Source organism: Schistocerca serialis, chromosome 2, assembly GCF_023864345.2.
Source record: "Schistocerca serialis cubense isolate TAMUIC-IGC-003099 chromosome 2, iqSchSeri2.2, whole genome shotgun sequence".
Lineage (NCBI taxonomy): Eukaryota > Metazoa > Arthropoda > Insecta > Orthoptera > Acrididae > Schistocerca > Schistocerca serialis.
In genome coordinates, this window is record NC_064639.1 from 1,162,875,096 (window position 1) to 1,162,891,671 (window position 16,576).

Sequence of the window (16,576 nt, forward strand, 5' to 3'; positions counted from 1 at the left end):
GGACCAACAGTGTCCCTAATTTGCTGGGAAGTGGCGGTGCGGTCCCCTACGGCACTGCGTAGGATCCTACGGTCTTGGCGTGCATCCGTGCGTCGCTGCGGTCCGGTACCAGGTCGACGGGCACGTGCACCTTCCGCCGACCACTGGCGACAACATCGATGTACTGTAGAGACCTCACGCCCCACGTGTTGAGCAATTCGGCGGTACGTCCACCCGACCTCCCGCATGCCCACTATACGCCCTCGCTCAAAGTCCGTCAACTGCACATACGGTTCACGTCCACGCTGTCGCGGCATGCTACCAGTGTTAAAGACTGCGATGGAGCTCCGTATGCCACGGCAAACTGGCTGACACTGACGGCGGCGGTGCACAAATGCTGCGCAGCTAGCGCCATTCGACGGCCAACACCGCGGTTCCTGGTGTGTCCGCTGTGCCGTGAGTGTGATCATTGCTTGTACAGCCCTCTCGCAGTGTCCGGAGCAAGTATGGTGGGTCTGACACACCGGTGTCAATGTGTTCTTTTTTCCATTTCCAGGAGTGTAGTTCAAATGTCTCTGAGCACTTTGGCACTTAATATTTGAGGTCATCAGTCCCCTAGAACTTAGAACTACTTAAACCTAACTAACCTAAGGACATCACACACATCCATGCCCGAGGCAGGATTCGAACCTGCAACCGTAGCGGTCGCGCGGTTCCAGACTGAAGCGCCTAGAACCGCTCGGCCACAGAGGTCGGTGTTCAATAGGTCACGGCTGCAAAATACTGACGCGAATTCTTTACAGACGAATGGAAAAACTAGTAGAAGCTGACCTCGCGGAAGATCAGTTAGGATTCCGTAGAAATATCGGAGCACGTGAAGCAATACTGACCCTACGACTTATCTTAGAAGCTAGATTAAGGAAAGGCAAACCTACGTTTCTAGCATTTGTAGGCTTATAGAAAGCTTTTGACAATGTTGACTGGAATACTCTCTTTCAAATTCTGAACGTGGCAGAGGTGAAATACAGGGAGCGAAAGGCTATTTACAATTTGTACAGAAACCAGATGGCAGTTATAAGAATCGAGGGACATGAAAGGGAAGCAGTGGTTGGGAAGGGAGTGAGACAGGGTTGTAGCCTCTCCCCGATGTTATTCAATCTATATATCGAGCAAGCAGTGTAGGAGCAAAAGAAAAATTCGGAGTAGGTATTAAAATCCATGGAGAAGAAATAAAAACTTTGAGGTTCGCCGCTGACATTGTAATTCAGTCAGAGACAGCAAAGGACTTGGAAGACCAGTTGAACGGAATGGATAGTGTCTTGAAAGGAGGATATATGATGAACATCAACAAAAGCAAAACGAGGATAGTGGAATGTAGTCGAGTTGACTCGGGTGATGCTGAGGGAATTAGATTAGGAAATGAGGCACTTAAAGTAGTAAAGGAGTTTTTCTATTTGGGGAGCAAAATAACTGATGTGTTCGAAGTAGAGAGGATATAAAATGTAGACTGGCAATGGCAAGGAAAGCGTTTCTGAAGAAGAGAAATTTGTTAGCATCGAGTACAGATTTAAGTGTCAGGAAGTCGTTTCTGAAAGTATTTGTATGGAATGTAGCCATGTACGGAAGTGAAACATGGATGATAAATAGTTTGGACAAGAAGAGAATAAAAGCTTTCGAAATGTGGTGCTACAAAAGAATGCTGAAGATTAGATGGGTAGATCACATAACTAATGAGGAAGTATTGAATAGGATTGGGGAGAAGAGAAGTTTGTGGCTCAACTTGACTAGAAGAAGGGATCGGTCGGTAGGACATGTTCTGAGGCATAAAGGGATCACCAATTTAGTATTGGTGGGCAGTGGGGGGCGGGGGGGGGGGGGGGGAGGGGTAAAAATCATAGAGGGAGACCAAGAGATGAATACACTAAGCAGATGTAGAGGGATGAAGATTGCAGTAGGTACTGGGAGATGAAGAAGCTTGCACAGGATAGAGTAGCATGGAGAGCAGCATCAAACCAGTCTCAGGACTGAAGACCACAACAACACGAATTCAGTACATCGAAAAACCGGTTACAAACATGTAGATAGTGCCATCTATGAATGGCGAGAGGATACAATGCATACAACGGCATAATTTTTTTAAAATGATAGGTCATAAGAAAATTATTGGGATAACAACTTTATTTAAAACATAAAACCGTGACACAGAAAAGGAAAGGGATGCGAGAAACACGACCATCTATAGAGGAGTTAAGAAGACGACTATATGTGATATATCTGGCATTAACCTCGTGGTAGTTAAAAATGTCCTCTTGTCTAAAAACCGTGTGTTAGATAGGGTCAGGTGTCACAGCCTATAATGTGTGCGATATTTGAGCAGATTTGCACCTACTTTATAATACAGGTCTTTACATGTTAGTTTGAATGCATTTCTTATAGGCTCTAGATTATCATGTATTCCTTTTTAAATTTATGTCAAGATGGGGTAGGAAACATTTACGCTTTTAAGTGCTTATTGGAAAGTCTTACATTTAGCTTTGTAAAAATGTTATTTGAGAGTTTGTCATTTTTGATGCTACTTGTTTGCCAGTGTCATCTCTTAGTTTTTGTAAGTTCAGGCTAACTTATAAACGTTTTCTTGAGTCCTCTGTAAATGACCACGTTTTATGTTTTACACAAAACTGTCGTTTTATTAAATTTCATTGTATTTCATTGTATTTGTACAACATTGCGTCCATGGTTTTCTAAATTTTATGTTTTTGTATGCAAATATATGCTCTCGCCATCCACAGATGACACTTCCTACACTTTTTTAACTGGTTTTAGAATTTGTTGACATAGTTATGTTTATATTTGTATTTAGATTGTTCATTTAATTTTTATAAATTATTTGGTAGCTTCTATTATTAGCACTTATGTTATGTCTATATGTATGCCACTCACCTATCTTGATGTTTTTACAAAAATATTATTTAGCTTGACTATTTACCCACGTAGATGGCAAAACCATTGGTGCTACAATAGTCTGTAAACAACAACTTCAATTATAAATTCATATTCTGTAAAATGTGCTGCTTCTTTTTCTCAGTATGCTTATACACGTGACTAAGCATTCGAATCTGAAAGATATACGTGCTTGAGCACAAGTTTGATGTGACCATACTGGGTGATGAGTGGCACACACTTTTCCCCTTAGTATTTTTACTGCATTACACTATCTTGTAAAATCTTGTATCTTATTTGTTTCTGTTACCTCTAGCACCGATTATGGCTTTTCTATAGTCGTAATCGATCTGCAATAAATTCAGATCATTCGCCACTGATTGCTGTATTCTTCCATCTGGATATCCTTCTCCACATGGCTGTTAAGTACGTCAGTGAAGAATCAGCAGTGTTGACTGGAGGACCACGGATAGCAAGTGGCCCTACAATCTTGATTTACCCTACAGTCTTGATCCAAATATGTTCAAAAGGCGGCGTGTCAGTCGAATGTGGAGGGCACTGAGGAAGTGGTACAACTCGTTCTTTGAAAAACGTCTTGCTGGTCGTTCTCGTCAAGTGGCTGCCGTACTGCTGATAGCAGCTGTGTAGAGTTGCACGAGGGAAGAGATAGTTTGCAGTCACATATGGTGTGCACGTAAGAAGGCGGGTGGTGGGTCGATGTGCAGTAGGAATATATCGTATGATTCTCCAGCCAGTAGCGGCATTTAAATGTGTCTGTCAGTCGTGTGTGCTTTGGGGTGAGCATGCTACATTTGGCATTGGTTTTCGTATTAGTTTTCTTATGATGAGTGTTCTTTATGGATGGCATAAAACAAACATGTTAAATATTGCATTTTTATTTCTTTGATGTGGAAAAAGATGTCAAAAATGTGTAAGATTATTTCGGTTTATCAGAAATAAGAGGATCCACAAACGAATCTTGTTTTACACCATTCTTTCAAATTCTGAGTGAGTATTGCTACGTGATTGACACCGAGCCGAAACACTTTGCATTATGTCATTTTGATAAGATAAAAACCATGAATCTGCTGTGCCTAATATCCTATAAACCGAATATCTTAACTTTTACCTAAGCGTATCATGGATCACACAAACAAAAGCCTTAGTCAAGTCATAAAATACTCCCAACGGTAATCATTCCCGATTTATTGATTATAGTGTATCAGTGATCAGGAAATCCCAGGATCATGTAAATGACATGGAAGGACTGGGCACCGTTAACTATCATCATTAATCCTTTTGGCAACAGACATTAACACTGTTGTCCAAAATAAAAGCAACAAACGAACATTTTGCAACGTTGCTTTTATTTGCCACAAAGCAGTACAAACAGATGATAGTCAAGTAGAAAAAATTTAAAGAATACAAAACGTGAACAACTGCAACATACATAACGGTAGACTAAAATGTTCTTCATGTTTCCAACTTTGCGCACACATTCTGACAACTGGCTAATGGGCTCACTTTTTGCAGCAATACAGGCCTGACAACGATGGGACATGTGAACAATATCACCAGTCCCATGTTGAGGCAATAACTCCCATTCTTCCTGCAGCGCTGCTCGCAAATCTTGGACGGTGGTTGGTGAATGCTAACGTGATGCAGCCCGTCTCCCTAGTGCATCCCAGGCAGGTTCAGATTGAAATTGGTATCAGCAGTTAAACCTTCTCGATTCACCCAGGCAATTTCATGAAGAGGTATTTGAGTAGTCGAGTGGTCCCTGCCCACACCATTAGGGATACTCCTCGATATCAGACTCTTTCCAGAGTGTTTGGGTTCGGAAATCCTGCTCCACTTTCCCTCCAGATGTGAATCTGTCGAGAATCACTCTCCAGACCAAATCGGGACTCATCTGTGAAAAGAACATTGGCTCATTGTTTGACCGTGCAAGTAGCATGTCGACGACTCCACTCTGTAGGTTCCCTTCTCTGAAGAAGCGTCAGAGGTACATATACAGCAGGTCTCCGACAATACAGGCCACTCTCTAGAAGCCTTCTGCACACCGTCTGTCTCGACACAACACGTCCTGTGGATGCCTCGAGGTCAGATGCCAGGTGCTGTGTAGTGCTGAGGCGGTACCGTCCTGCCCTTACAACCAAATAATGGTCCTCTCTTTCGTATGTCACATATGGTCCGCCCCACCCTGGTCTTCGGGATACAGTTCAGCCTCTATAAACTGTCGCCAATAGGAGAAGCAACAAAACGACTCACATTAAACCATCGGGCCACACCAGTCTTCGACTGTACTGCTTCCATTCTTCCGATGGTCCTCCACCGCAGGGAGTGTTGTAGGCGTCACCTCTGTGCCGTACTGCACCGTCTATGACTGTGCACACAGCGGCTGTGGATGTGGTAATAGCTGGCAAACTGTGTCCCCTCTGACAGATGCCCTGTCGTCATCGATGGCGTGGTTGTTCGGTGACCGGAATGCCGTCTGCCGTGCAGAACACCGTCGTACGGACTTCTGTTGACGACAGGACGGGCAAAAATCGGTTTGTTAATTTAAGTTTGGATACTAGTGTATTTTTCAAATTAACAACAGGTCCTCTTTAAAAAGCAGGTAAGGAAATCAAAAGTTAATTTGCCTTGTTAAATTTACACACTTGAAAGCGTTAAAAATGGTGAATAATACAATTGCACTTTTGATGTCTTTTAACAAAATGCAAGAAGAATAAGACTAACAACATTGACCTATGAAACGTTTAAATTAAAAGAAAATTAAATAAACCAGCAAACAATTAAAACCGAGCTCTAGATAAATTTCTGCAAGCGATCTCAAAACGAAGACGTTAGGCAGTCCTCCAAAAGACAGATATTAACTAGTTAACAAGACGTAACAGATCGCCTTTACGCCTTATCCAAAGCGTTTACAGCAAATAATTTAAAACAAAATTTAGAATAAGGCTACAATATGTGTTAAACACAACAATAAACTTAAAGTGAAAATTCCCTCTGCGAAGCCAGTTACTCAGAGAAAGGACTTTTGGCAGAAAGCAAAATTTCATTTACAGTGCAAGTCAGATAAACATAAGGTACTCAACTTCAGCGCACACAGTCACGGGACGCGACCGCGAACAAGTAGCAAGCCAGGCTGGGAAGTGCTCGAGAGCCGTCCACACGGCTGCAAGCATCCCAGGTCCAAGCACCAAGAAGCCGCAGACATGGACTGCTCTCCTCAGAACTTAGTTAGTACTGTCAACAAACAAAGAACACAAATGTCTCACAGAATCATACTACACTACTGGCCAATAAATTGCTACACCAAGAAGAAATGCAGATGATAAACGGGTATTCATTGGACAAATATATTACACTAGAACTGACATGTGATTACATTTTCACGCAATTTGGGTGCATAGACCCTCAAAAATTATTACCCAGAACAACCACCTCTGCCCATAATAACGGCCTTGATACGCCTGAGCATTGAGTCAAACAGAGCTTGGATGGCGTGTACAGGTACAGCTGCCCATGCAGCTTCAACACGATACCACAGTTCATCAAGAGTAGTGACTGGCGTATTGTCACGAGCCAGTTGCTCGGCCACCACTGATCAGACGTTTTCAATTGGTGAGAGATCTGGAGAATGTGCTGGCCAGGGCAGCAGTCGAACATTTTCTGTATCCAGAAAGGCCCGCACAGGACCTGCAACATGCGGTCGTGCATTATCCTGCTGAAATCTAGGGTTTCGCAGGGATAGAATGAAGGGTAGAGCCACGGGTCGTAACACATCTGAAATGTAGCGCCCACTGTTCAAAGTGCCGTCATTGCGAACAAGAGCTGACCGAGACTTGTAATAAATGGCACCCCATACCATCACCCCGGGTGATACGCCAGTGTGGCGATGACGAATACACGCTTCCAATGTGTGTTCACTTCGATGTCGCCAAACACGGATGCGACCATCACGATGCTGTAAGCAGAACCTGGATTCATCCGAAAAAATAACGTTTTCCCATTCGTGCTCCCAGGTTCGTCGTTGAGTACACCATCGTAGGCGCTCCTGTCTGTGATGCAGCGTCAAGGGTGACCGCAGCAATGGTCTCCGAGCTGATAGTCCATGCACCTGCAAACGCCGTCGAACTGTTCGTGCAGGTAGTTGTTGTTGTTGTTGTTGTTGTTGTTGTGGTCTTCAGTCCCGAGACTAGTTTGATTCAGCTCTCCATGCTACTCTATCCTGTGCAATCTTCTTCATCTCCCAGTACCTGCTGCAACCTACATCCCTCTGAATCTGCTTGGTGTATTCATCTCTTGGTCTCCCTCTACGATTTTTACCCTCCACGCTGCCCTCAAATACTAAATTGGTGATCCCTTGATGCCTCAGAACATGTCCTACCAACCGATCCCTTCTTCTAGTCAATTTGTGCCACAAACTTCTCTTCTCTCCAATCCTATTCAACACCTCCTCATTAGTTATGTGATCTACCCATCTAATCTTCAGCATTCTTCTGTAGCACCACATTCCGAAAGCTTCTATTCTCTTCTTGTCTTAACTATTTATCGTCTATGTTTCACTTCCATACATGGCTACACTCCACACAAATACTTTCAGAAACGACTTCCTAACACTTAAACCAATACTCGATGTTAACAAATTTCTCTTCTTCAGAAACGCTTTCCTTCCCATTGCCAATCTACATTTTATATCCTCTCTACTTCGACCATCATCAGTTATTTTGCTCCCCAAATAGCAAAATTCCTTTACTACTTTAAGTGTATTATTTCCTAATCTAATTCCCTCAGCATCACCCGACTTAATTCGACTACATTCCATGATCCTCGTTTTGCTTTTGTTGATGTTCATCTTATATCCTCCCTTCAAGACACCATCCATTCTGTTCAACTGCTCTTCCAAGTCCTTTGCTGTCTCTGACAGAATTACAATGTCATCGGCGAACCTCAAAGTTTTTATTTCTTCTCCATGGATTTTAATACCTACTCCGAATTTTACTTTTGTTTCCTTCACTGCTTGCTCAATATACAGATTGAATAACATCGGGGAGAGGCTACAACCCTGCCTCACTCCCTTCCCAACCACTGCTTCCCTTTCAAGCCCCTCTACTCTTATAACTGCCATTTGGTTTCTATACAAATTGTAAATAGCCATTCGCTCCCTATATTTTACCCCTGCCACCTTCAGAATTTGAAAGAGTATTCTAGTCAACATTGTCAAAAGCTTTCTCTAAGTCTACAAATGCTAGAAACGTAGGTTTGCCTTTCCTTAATCTAGCTTCTAAGATAAGCCGTAGGGTCAGTATTGCCTCACGTGTTCCAATATTTCTTTTTGTGTTGCAAACGTCCCTGTCTGTTGACTCAGGGATCGAGACGTGGCTGCACGATTCGTTACAGCCATGGGGATAAGATGCCTGTCATCTCGACTGCTAGTGATACGAGGCCGTTGGGATCCAGCACGGCGTTCTGTATTACCCTCCTGAACCCACCGTTTCCATTTTGCGCTAACAGTCACTGGATCTCGACCAACGCGAGCAGCAATGTCGCGATACGGTAACCTGCAATCGCGATAGGCTACAATATGACCTTTATCAATGTCGGAAACGTGACGGTACGCATTTCTCCTCCTTACACGAGGCATCACAACACCGTTTCAACGGGCAACGCCGGTCAACTGCTGTTTGTGTATGAGAAATCAGTTGGAAACTTTCCTCATGTCAGCACGTTGTAGGTGTCTCCAACGGCGCCAACCTTGTGTGAATGCTCTGAAAAACTAATCATTTGCATATCACAGCATCTTCTTCCTGCCGGTTAATTTTCGCGTCTGTAGCACGTAATCTTCGTGGTGTAGCAGTTGTAATGGCCAGTAGTGTACAAATGAAAATTACTGTTCAACCACGATTCCACTTATAGAACCTTTCCAATAAGGTCATACGCCCTAGTAAATAAGCATCGCTAAACGTATAAGATGTAAAAGAGAACTACTCAAATGGAGCCGTAAATTCTTCCAGGAAGGAGTATGAAAAAGAACTCTCTAAGGTCTTACCATTCGCTTGGTGTCATAACACACAAAACTTAAAGGGCTGGACAGTAGTAATACCAGAGAGCACACCAGCTCCTAAAACTCAGTGAAAACAAATATTAAAATACAGAAACAATTTGTTCTCTCAGATAAAACAATTTCAAAACAAACTTGAAATTTTAAAAAACTACATAATTCATAGGTCCCTGACATAATTATGCGTGGTAGCTGGGCACATTAAAAATCGCCATAACAACATTAACAATTTTAGAGAGAACGCTGCCCAACATACTAACGCAAGTCACCTCAAAGACACACAGAGTAGGCAGAATCTGTTCAGTTTGTCCTAGAATCACATAGAGTCAAATAACAAAGGCATGCGTGACCACTCAATGAGTATAAACACGAACATCTGCGCCAACAGCTTGCAGAGCTGTAAATCGGTGCCCAGAGCCCAACTACCAGATACGCACGACATAGGAGAAACAAATCTTTTGCCTTCGACCCAGTCCTGGCAAGAAAGAGTGAGCGACGATCAGGAAAAGACGTCTTGCCGATCCCCACCGCGTGTCCCAGCTCCACACTGCGCGAAGTCTACACGTAGACTGCCTACACTGCGCTGCTGCAAGGACTTTCTCAACGCCCCTCTAGCGGCCGCTTTCGGAGCCTATCTGGGGCAGAGATAACCGCACAATAGTAATACGCGCCACTTGGTGAGAGGCTAGCTAGAAGTTATCGATAACCGCCACGGTTCATTCATCTGTCAGTGTAAATATAGCGTGTTCACTTGTCAGTACTGTTCGGTATTGAGCATGTTTTCTTGTACTAAGTTTATGTACTATTATGTTTATTGTACGTTATATTCTCGAAAGTTTTTGAAAATAGTGGTAGTAATGAGATGAGTCGGTAATTCTGTACTATTTGTCTCGTTTTCTGTGAAATACATTGAAAACAGCATTTTTAAACGTCTCTAGGAAATATGGTTGTGGAAAGATTGATTACGCAAGTAACTGCTGAAGCACAGCTTAACTCCATTTCATTGTTTTGCTACTGATGTCTTTATTTCCGATTGAACATTTATTTTTAAGGCAGCTGATAACACTGAAATCTTCTTTTAGAGAAGCTGAATTTTTTCAAGTTTGTTTTGGAAGGTCTTTCTTAGGAACTATGGGCTGCCTCCTAAAGAAGGGTTCAAAACTAAATTATCTGCTAGTGACAGAAAAAAAGTTATTGAATGTTTCTATAACCCTAGGGTTATTTATGATCGATTCGTTACGTACCTTTAAAGAAATGTATTCATTTTGTTGATTTGTGTCTCCTGTCTCATCTTTTACTTTGTTGTGGCAGGAGTAGTTTATTTTTGTCTTGAAAGTGCGAGGAGCACATACATTTTGATCATTTGATGACTTTGCTTAGAATTTTAAAGTACGCTTTGTAACGAGATTTTATCTTGATGTCATATGTGTTCCTTGATCCCAAGTAGAGTCTTCTTTCCTTTAGGCATAATATTCACACGCCTTTTGTAATCGAGGCTTTAGTCGCGTTTAATCGTGTTTCACCAGTTAATTTCTAAGGAAAACAGTTTTCATAGTGCCCTATAACTACGCTACAGAACACACTACATTTTTCATTCCCATCAGGTGTGTTGTGTACATGTTCCCCTGAAATTTCGCAGATCCTTTCTGAATTGCTCAAATCCTTTCTATTTTGTTACGTTATCGAGTGACGGCTTCTTAATATATAATTTTTTGTAGAGTGGTCACAAACAGAAACGGTGGACTTCGTGTTGCTTACCCCCGTGTATGACCAGTTCTCAGGGTACGCACCAGCTGGAGTATGAGGTGTGGGTCAGGAAGGGCAGAGGTGACTCGGCTCAGCACTGACCGTTCCTCTCTGCAGATAATGCCTTCTTACTTGCAAACAACTGTAGTGAGCGTGCAGTATGAACAGGACCGTCACTGCAGTTCCAAAGGGGAGGCTGGATCGTGCGATCTACCAATTTCGACGACCTTTGGCTTACTGGCAATGGTCGGGGACTCCTCGAAAGGACCGCCTATGGAAGGTTTACGTCACTACGATGTTCGTTCCCGAACTGACCGATACCAAATGCTACGATGAAGAATGCATTTCAGACAAGATGGTATCAAAATGGTTCAAATGGCTCTGAGCACTATGGGACTTAACTACTCAGGTCGTCAGTCCCCTAGAACTTAGAACTACTTAAACCTAACTAACCTAAGGACATTACACACATCCATGCCCGAGGCAGGATTCGAACCTGCGACCGTAGCGGTCGTGCGGTTCCAAACTGAAGCGCTTAGAACCGCACGGTCACACCGGCCGGCTCAAGATGATATCGTTCGATAGCTCGAAACTAAGGAAATTTTATCTGTATTGGTCATGAACGTGGTGAAATTAATATCCAAGAGAAACGCCTTTATAAAACGATAACAGAGCATGCCCCCGTAGCGTACTCGGCTGGAAGCAAGCGTACGCAATGTGCATTTGCAAAGGATTTCTCTGCTTCTCCTAATTACACGATTCTTATCTTACCACGATGAGGTGAAAATAAGTGAGCCTTCAAGAAACAGAAAGATTAGTTGTTTGGTTGATTTCGGGGAGGGGACCAAACACCCAAGTTTTCGGTCCCATCGGATTAGGGAAGGATGGGGAAAGAAGTCTGCCGTTCAGTTTCAAAAGTACCATCCTGGCACCTCCCTGCAGCGATTTAGAGAAATCAGGGAAAACCTAATCTGGATGAAGCGACGCATGTTTGAACCGTCGTCCTACCTAATGAGAGTCCAGTGTGCTAACCACGGCACCACCTCGTTCGGTCAACAGAAAGGGAGAGAAAAAGATTCCAGCACTAAGTGCGTAATACTGTGGGACATTTTTTCATTTTCACATTCTCTGAAAGGGAACATTGTATGTCGTGAGAAAAAATAAGTACAAAAAATAAAGCCTGCCCCGTCGATTAAACACTTGTCATCGCAGACGGTAGGCACATAAACTGATCATATTTTTTTTTTTCCTCTTTCACGATAAATTTATTTTATTTGTGAGAACAGTATGTACGAGGCGAGTTTTTTAAGTAAGTACCGTTTTAAAATAAAAAAAAGACGTGCTAAGATCATCATCACCATCATTTAAGACTGATTATGCCTTTCAGCGTTCAGTCTGGAGCATAGCCCCCCTTATACAGTTCCTCCATGATCCCCTATTCAGTGCTAACATTGGTGCCTCTTCTGATGTTAAACCTATTACTTCAAAATCATTCTTAACCGAATCCAGGTACCTTCTCCTCGGTCTGCCCCGACTCCTCCTACCCTCTACTCCTGAATCCATGAGTCTCTTGGGTAACCTTGCTTCTCCCATGCGTGTAACATGACCCCATCATCCAAGCCTGTTAGCCCTGACTGCTACATCTATAGAGTTCATTCCCAGTTTTTCTTTGATTTCCTCATTGTGGACACCCTCCTGCCATTGTTCCCATCTACTAGTACCTGCAGCCATCCTAGCTACTTTCGTATCCGTAACCTCAACCTTATTGATAAGGTAACCTGAATCCACCCAGCTTTCGCTCCCATACAACAATGTTGGTCGAAAGATTGAACGGTGCACAGATAACTTAGTCTTGGTACTGACTTCCTTCTTGCAGAAGAGAGTAGATCGTAGCTGAGCGCTCACTGCATTAGCTTTGCTACACCTCGCTTCCAGTTCTTTCACTATGTTGCCATCCTGTGAGAATATGCATCCTAAACACTTGAAACCGTCCACCTGTTCTAACTTTGTTCTTCCTATTTGGCACTCAATCCGTTTATATTTCTTTCCCACTGACATTACTTTCGTTTTGGAGATGCTAATCTTCATACCATAGTCCTTACATTTCTGATCTAGCTCTGAAATATTACTTTGCAAACTTTCATTCGAATCTGCCATCACAACTAAGTCATCCGCATATGCAAGACTGCTTATTTTGTGTTCACATATCTTAATCTCACCCAGCCAGTCTATTGTTTTCAACATATGATCCATAAATAATATGAACAACAGTGGAGACAGGTTGCAGCCTTGTCTTACCCCTGAAACTACTCTGAACCATGAACTCAATTTACCGTCAACTCTAACTGCTGCCTGACTATCCATGTAAAGACCTTTAATTGCTTGCAAAAGTTTGCCTCCTATTCCATAATCTTGTAGAACAGACAATAACTTCCTCCTAGGAACCCGGTCATATGCCTTTTCTAGATCTATAAAGCATATATACAATTCCCTGTTCCACTCATAACACTTCTCCATTATTTGCCGTAAGCTAAAGATCTGGTCTTGACAACCTCTAAGGGGCCTAAAACCACACTGATTTTCATCCAATTGGTCCTCAACTAATACTCGCACTTTCCTTTCAACAATACCTGAGAAGATTTTACCCACAACGCTGATTAAAGAGATACCTCTGTAGTTGTTACAATCTTTTCTGTTTCCGTGTTTAAAGATTGGTGTGATTACTGCTTTTGTCCAGTCTGATGGAACCTGTCCCAACTCCCAGGCCATTTCAATTATCCTGTGTAGCCATTTAAGACCTGACATTCCACTGTATTTGATGAGTTCCGACATAATTTCATCCACCCCAGCCGGAAGATATCACAATAATTTTATTTTTACATGAAGGCCTGTACCTTAATCTACTTTTCTACATTATGTCCGTCAATATTGAGGCACTTGTCATAACGTTGTACCAGTTTCTGAATATCCTCCTCATAGAAGTCTGCCGCCTGACTTGTTAACCACTGCATCACCACTGTTTTGACTTCGTCATCGCCTTGAAGGCGCAGACCGCCCAGGTGTTTCTTCAAGTGCAGGTACAGATGGTAGTCACTGGGCGCAAGATCGGGGCTGTACGGAGGATGATCTAGAGTTTCCCATCGAAACGATGTGATGAGATCTTCGGTCTGATTCGTCACATGCGGACGGGTATTGTCTTGCAGTAAAACGATGCCCTTGCTCAAGTTGCTTTGATTCTGGTGTGACGTAGGCCACCAATGTTTCATCGCCCGAAGCAATTTGGCTTAAGAAATCATCACCGTGATTGTGGTACCGCTCAAGAAAATTCAGTGAACTGTCTAAACGTTTGGTTTTGAGCACATCCGTCAACATTTTCGATACCCAACGTGCGCACAATTTTCCGTAAATCAAGTGGTCGGTCACAGTGCCATACAAAACACTACGCGAAACATTAGGAAAGTCATCCCGCAAGGAGGAAATCGTAAAGGGTCTGTTTTCTCTCACCTTAATGTCCACTTTCTGCACCAAACATTCATTAACGACCGAAGGACGCCCACTCCGTTGTTCATCATGCACATTTGTGCAGCCATCTTTAAATGCTCTCACCCAACTTCTTACCATTCCATCACTCTTAATGTTTTCTCCGTAAACTGCAAAGCTTTCACGATGAATATCGATCGCTTTTAGGCCTTTAGCACTAAGGAATCTTATAACAGCCCGTACTTCACAGTCGGCGGGACTCACGATTATCGGAGGCATCTTAAACACTCAGTACACAACGTAAACAAGAAAGAATGAGACTGTAATGGCGTCAGTGCGTAGATTAAGGTACAGGCTTTCATGTAAAAATAAAATTATTGAGATATCTTAGGACGTCTTTTTTAATTTCAAAACGGTACTTACTTAAAAAAACACGCCTCATAACTTTTGCGACAGCCTCCATTCCTTTGGAAAAAGAGGAAATATGTTGCCAGAAGTGCGACTCGAAACCCTTGACTCTGATCTGAATGCAGGCCTTTTATTACTTTTCATTTTTTTTAATTTCACGTAGCCACTGCTCGTGTTAGTAGGGGTTTTCTTCCTCGAGCATCTCTGCAACAGATCTAATCACTAATTCCACGATTTGTCACGAATAACTTGGTTGCAGGGCTGAAACGTATAAATAAAATTTCCATATTTTCGTGTGTTCTAACGGTTCCACCTGGTTAAGATCGGATTCTGCGTCATGGTCTCTGAGTTCTATTGTTTCATAAGCGGGAGCGTAGTGACCTAGACGGTTTCACAGTTACTTTATTCGAGTGACATCTGACTAGCATTTAAAAGCTCATCGAAGTCGGTGAATCACAGGCTGAGGTCCCTCCTCGACTGCTTGGAGGAGTCCCGAATACACTGCATTTTCCCACTCCTCGAGCCAACGACAATGTCCAGGTGGTTTCTGACAACCACAGTGCAACACAATGGCAACAGTCCAGCAGACGGGGCCGCGCGGAGTAGCCGCGTGGTTTGAGGCGCCATGTCACGGACTGCGGGGCCCCTCCCGCTGGAGGTTCGAGTCCTCCGTCGGGCATGGGTGTTTGTGTTGTCCTTAGTGTAAGTTAGTTTAAGTAGTGAGCATGTCTAGGGACCGATGACGTAAGCAGGTTGGTCCATTAGGAATTCAAACACATTTGAACATTTTTTTCCCAGCAGACGTCGTCGATCTGTCGACGTTGCCCCAGCACCGCTGGACTCGAGTAGCGAACCAGGACTGTGAAAGACGTTGTACTATCTTTCGCGGCCTTGCTGTTGTCACATTTCGTTACTTCCTTCATGGTGTTACTGTTCCACCTTTTCCATCGAAACTGGTTTCCTACCACTGCCCTCTTTTTGCTCACCTATAGAGTCTCCGTGTAGTTCACTGCTGACTTACGCCTTTGCAGCCCAGAGGTTCGCGCTGATGGAGTCCAAGGTGGTGCTCGTCCACCTGCTGTCCAGGTTCAGCCTCCAGGCGGTCGCCAAGACGCCGGTGCCGCTCAGACTCCAGCCGGACAGCGCCACGCTCACCGTCAGAGGCGGCGCCTGGCTCGGGATTCGAAGCAGGGTCTGAGGGTCTGAGCCAGCGCCCCAGCCGCTCCTCACCACACGACGTTACACGCACTTGTAAAACGCACTGTGCCTGTGAAATCATACATGCCAGAGCAAAACGGTTACTACGTCACAAAGAGCTATGCTACTGTTTTAAGTGCAAGTGTGTCATTTTAACTGTGCTTTTGTCTGTAGCCTCCATAATATTATTCTGTTACTTTTGTTCACTTGCTCTGTTTATCTTGTATACCATACTACCAATTTAAGTAGATTATACGTATGACGTGATTCAAGATCTCAGCTAGACTTTATAGAATTTAACGAGGCTATTTAGTGTTTTTCTTAACGGATAGAATTTGATGTACGAGTGATTAAGCATGCTTCTAGTGTAATGAGTGACACTTTGACGTCCCTCCAGAAAGTGAACCTATACGCTTTTTTTCATATTACTTCAGGGCGTAAACAACCGTATGTAATAACAGAGGAGTGGCCGAGCGGTTCTCGGCGCTACAGTCTGGAACCGAGCGACCGCTACGGTCGCAGGTTCGAATCCTGCCTCGGGCATGGGTGTGTGTGATGTCCTTAGGTTAGTTAGGTTTAAGTAGTTCTAAGTTCTAGGGGATTGATGACCTCAGCAGTTAAGTCCCATAGTGCTCAAAGCCATTCGAATCTATTTTTGTTGTTGTTGCAATAACGGAATTATGTTTCCAAAGAAAAAGTACCGTGACGTGAATTTCACACTAGTTTTGGTTCAAAAATTGCTCTCAGCACTATGGG

At 43.4% G+C, this 16,576-nt stretch overlaps 1 protein-coding gene across 1 annotated transcript in view; it reads left to right on the forward strand.

Annotated features, from left to right (window-relative positions):
- Positions 1-16,026, forward strand: part of LOC126458629 (cytochrome P450 9e2-like) — a 100,115-nt gene extending 84,089 nt beyond the window's left edge. Inside the window, exon 8 of the mRNA XM_050095798.1 lies at positions 15,655-16,026. Coding sequence (XP_049951755.1) covers positions 15,655-15,821 — 167 coding nt within the window. The 3' untranslated portion in view covers positions 15,822-16,026. The remainder of the gene's footprint in view (positions 1-15,654) is intronic.
- The last annotated feature ends 550 nt before the right edge of the window (positions 16,027-16,576 follow it).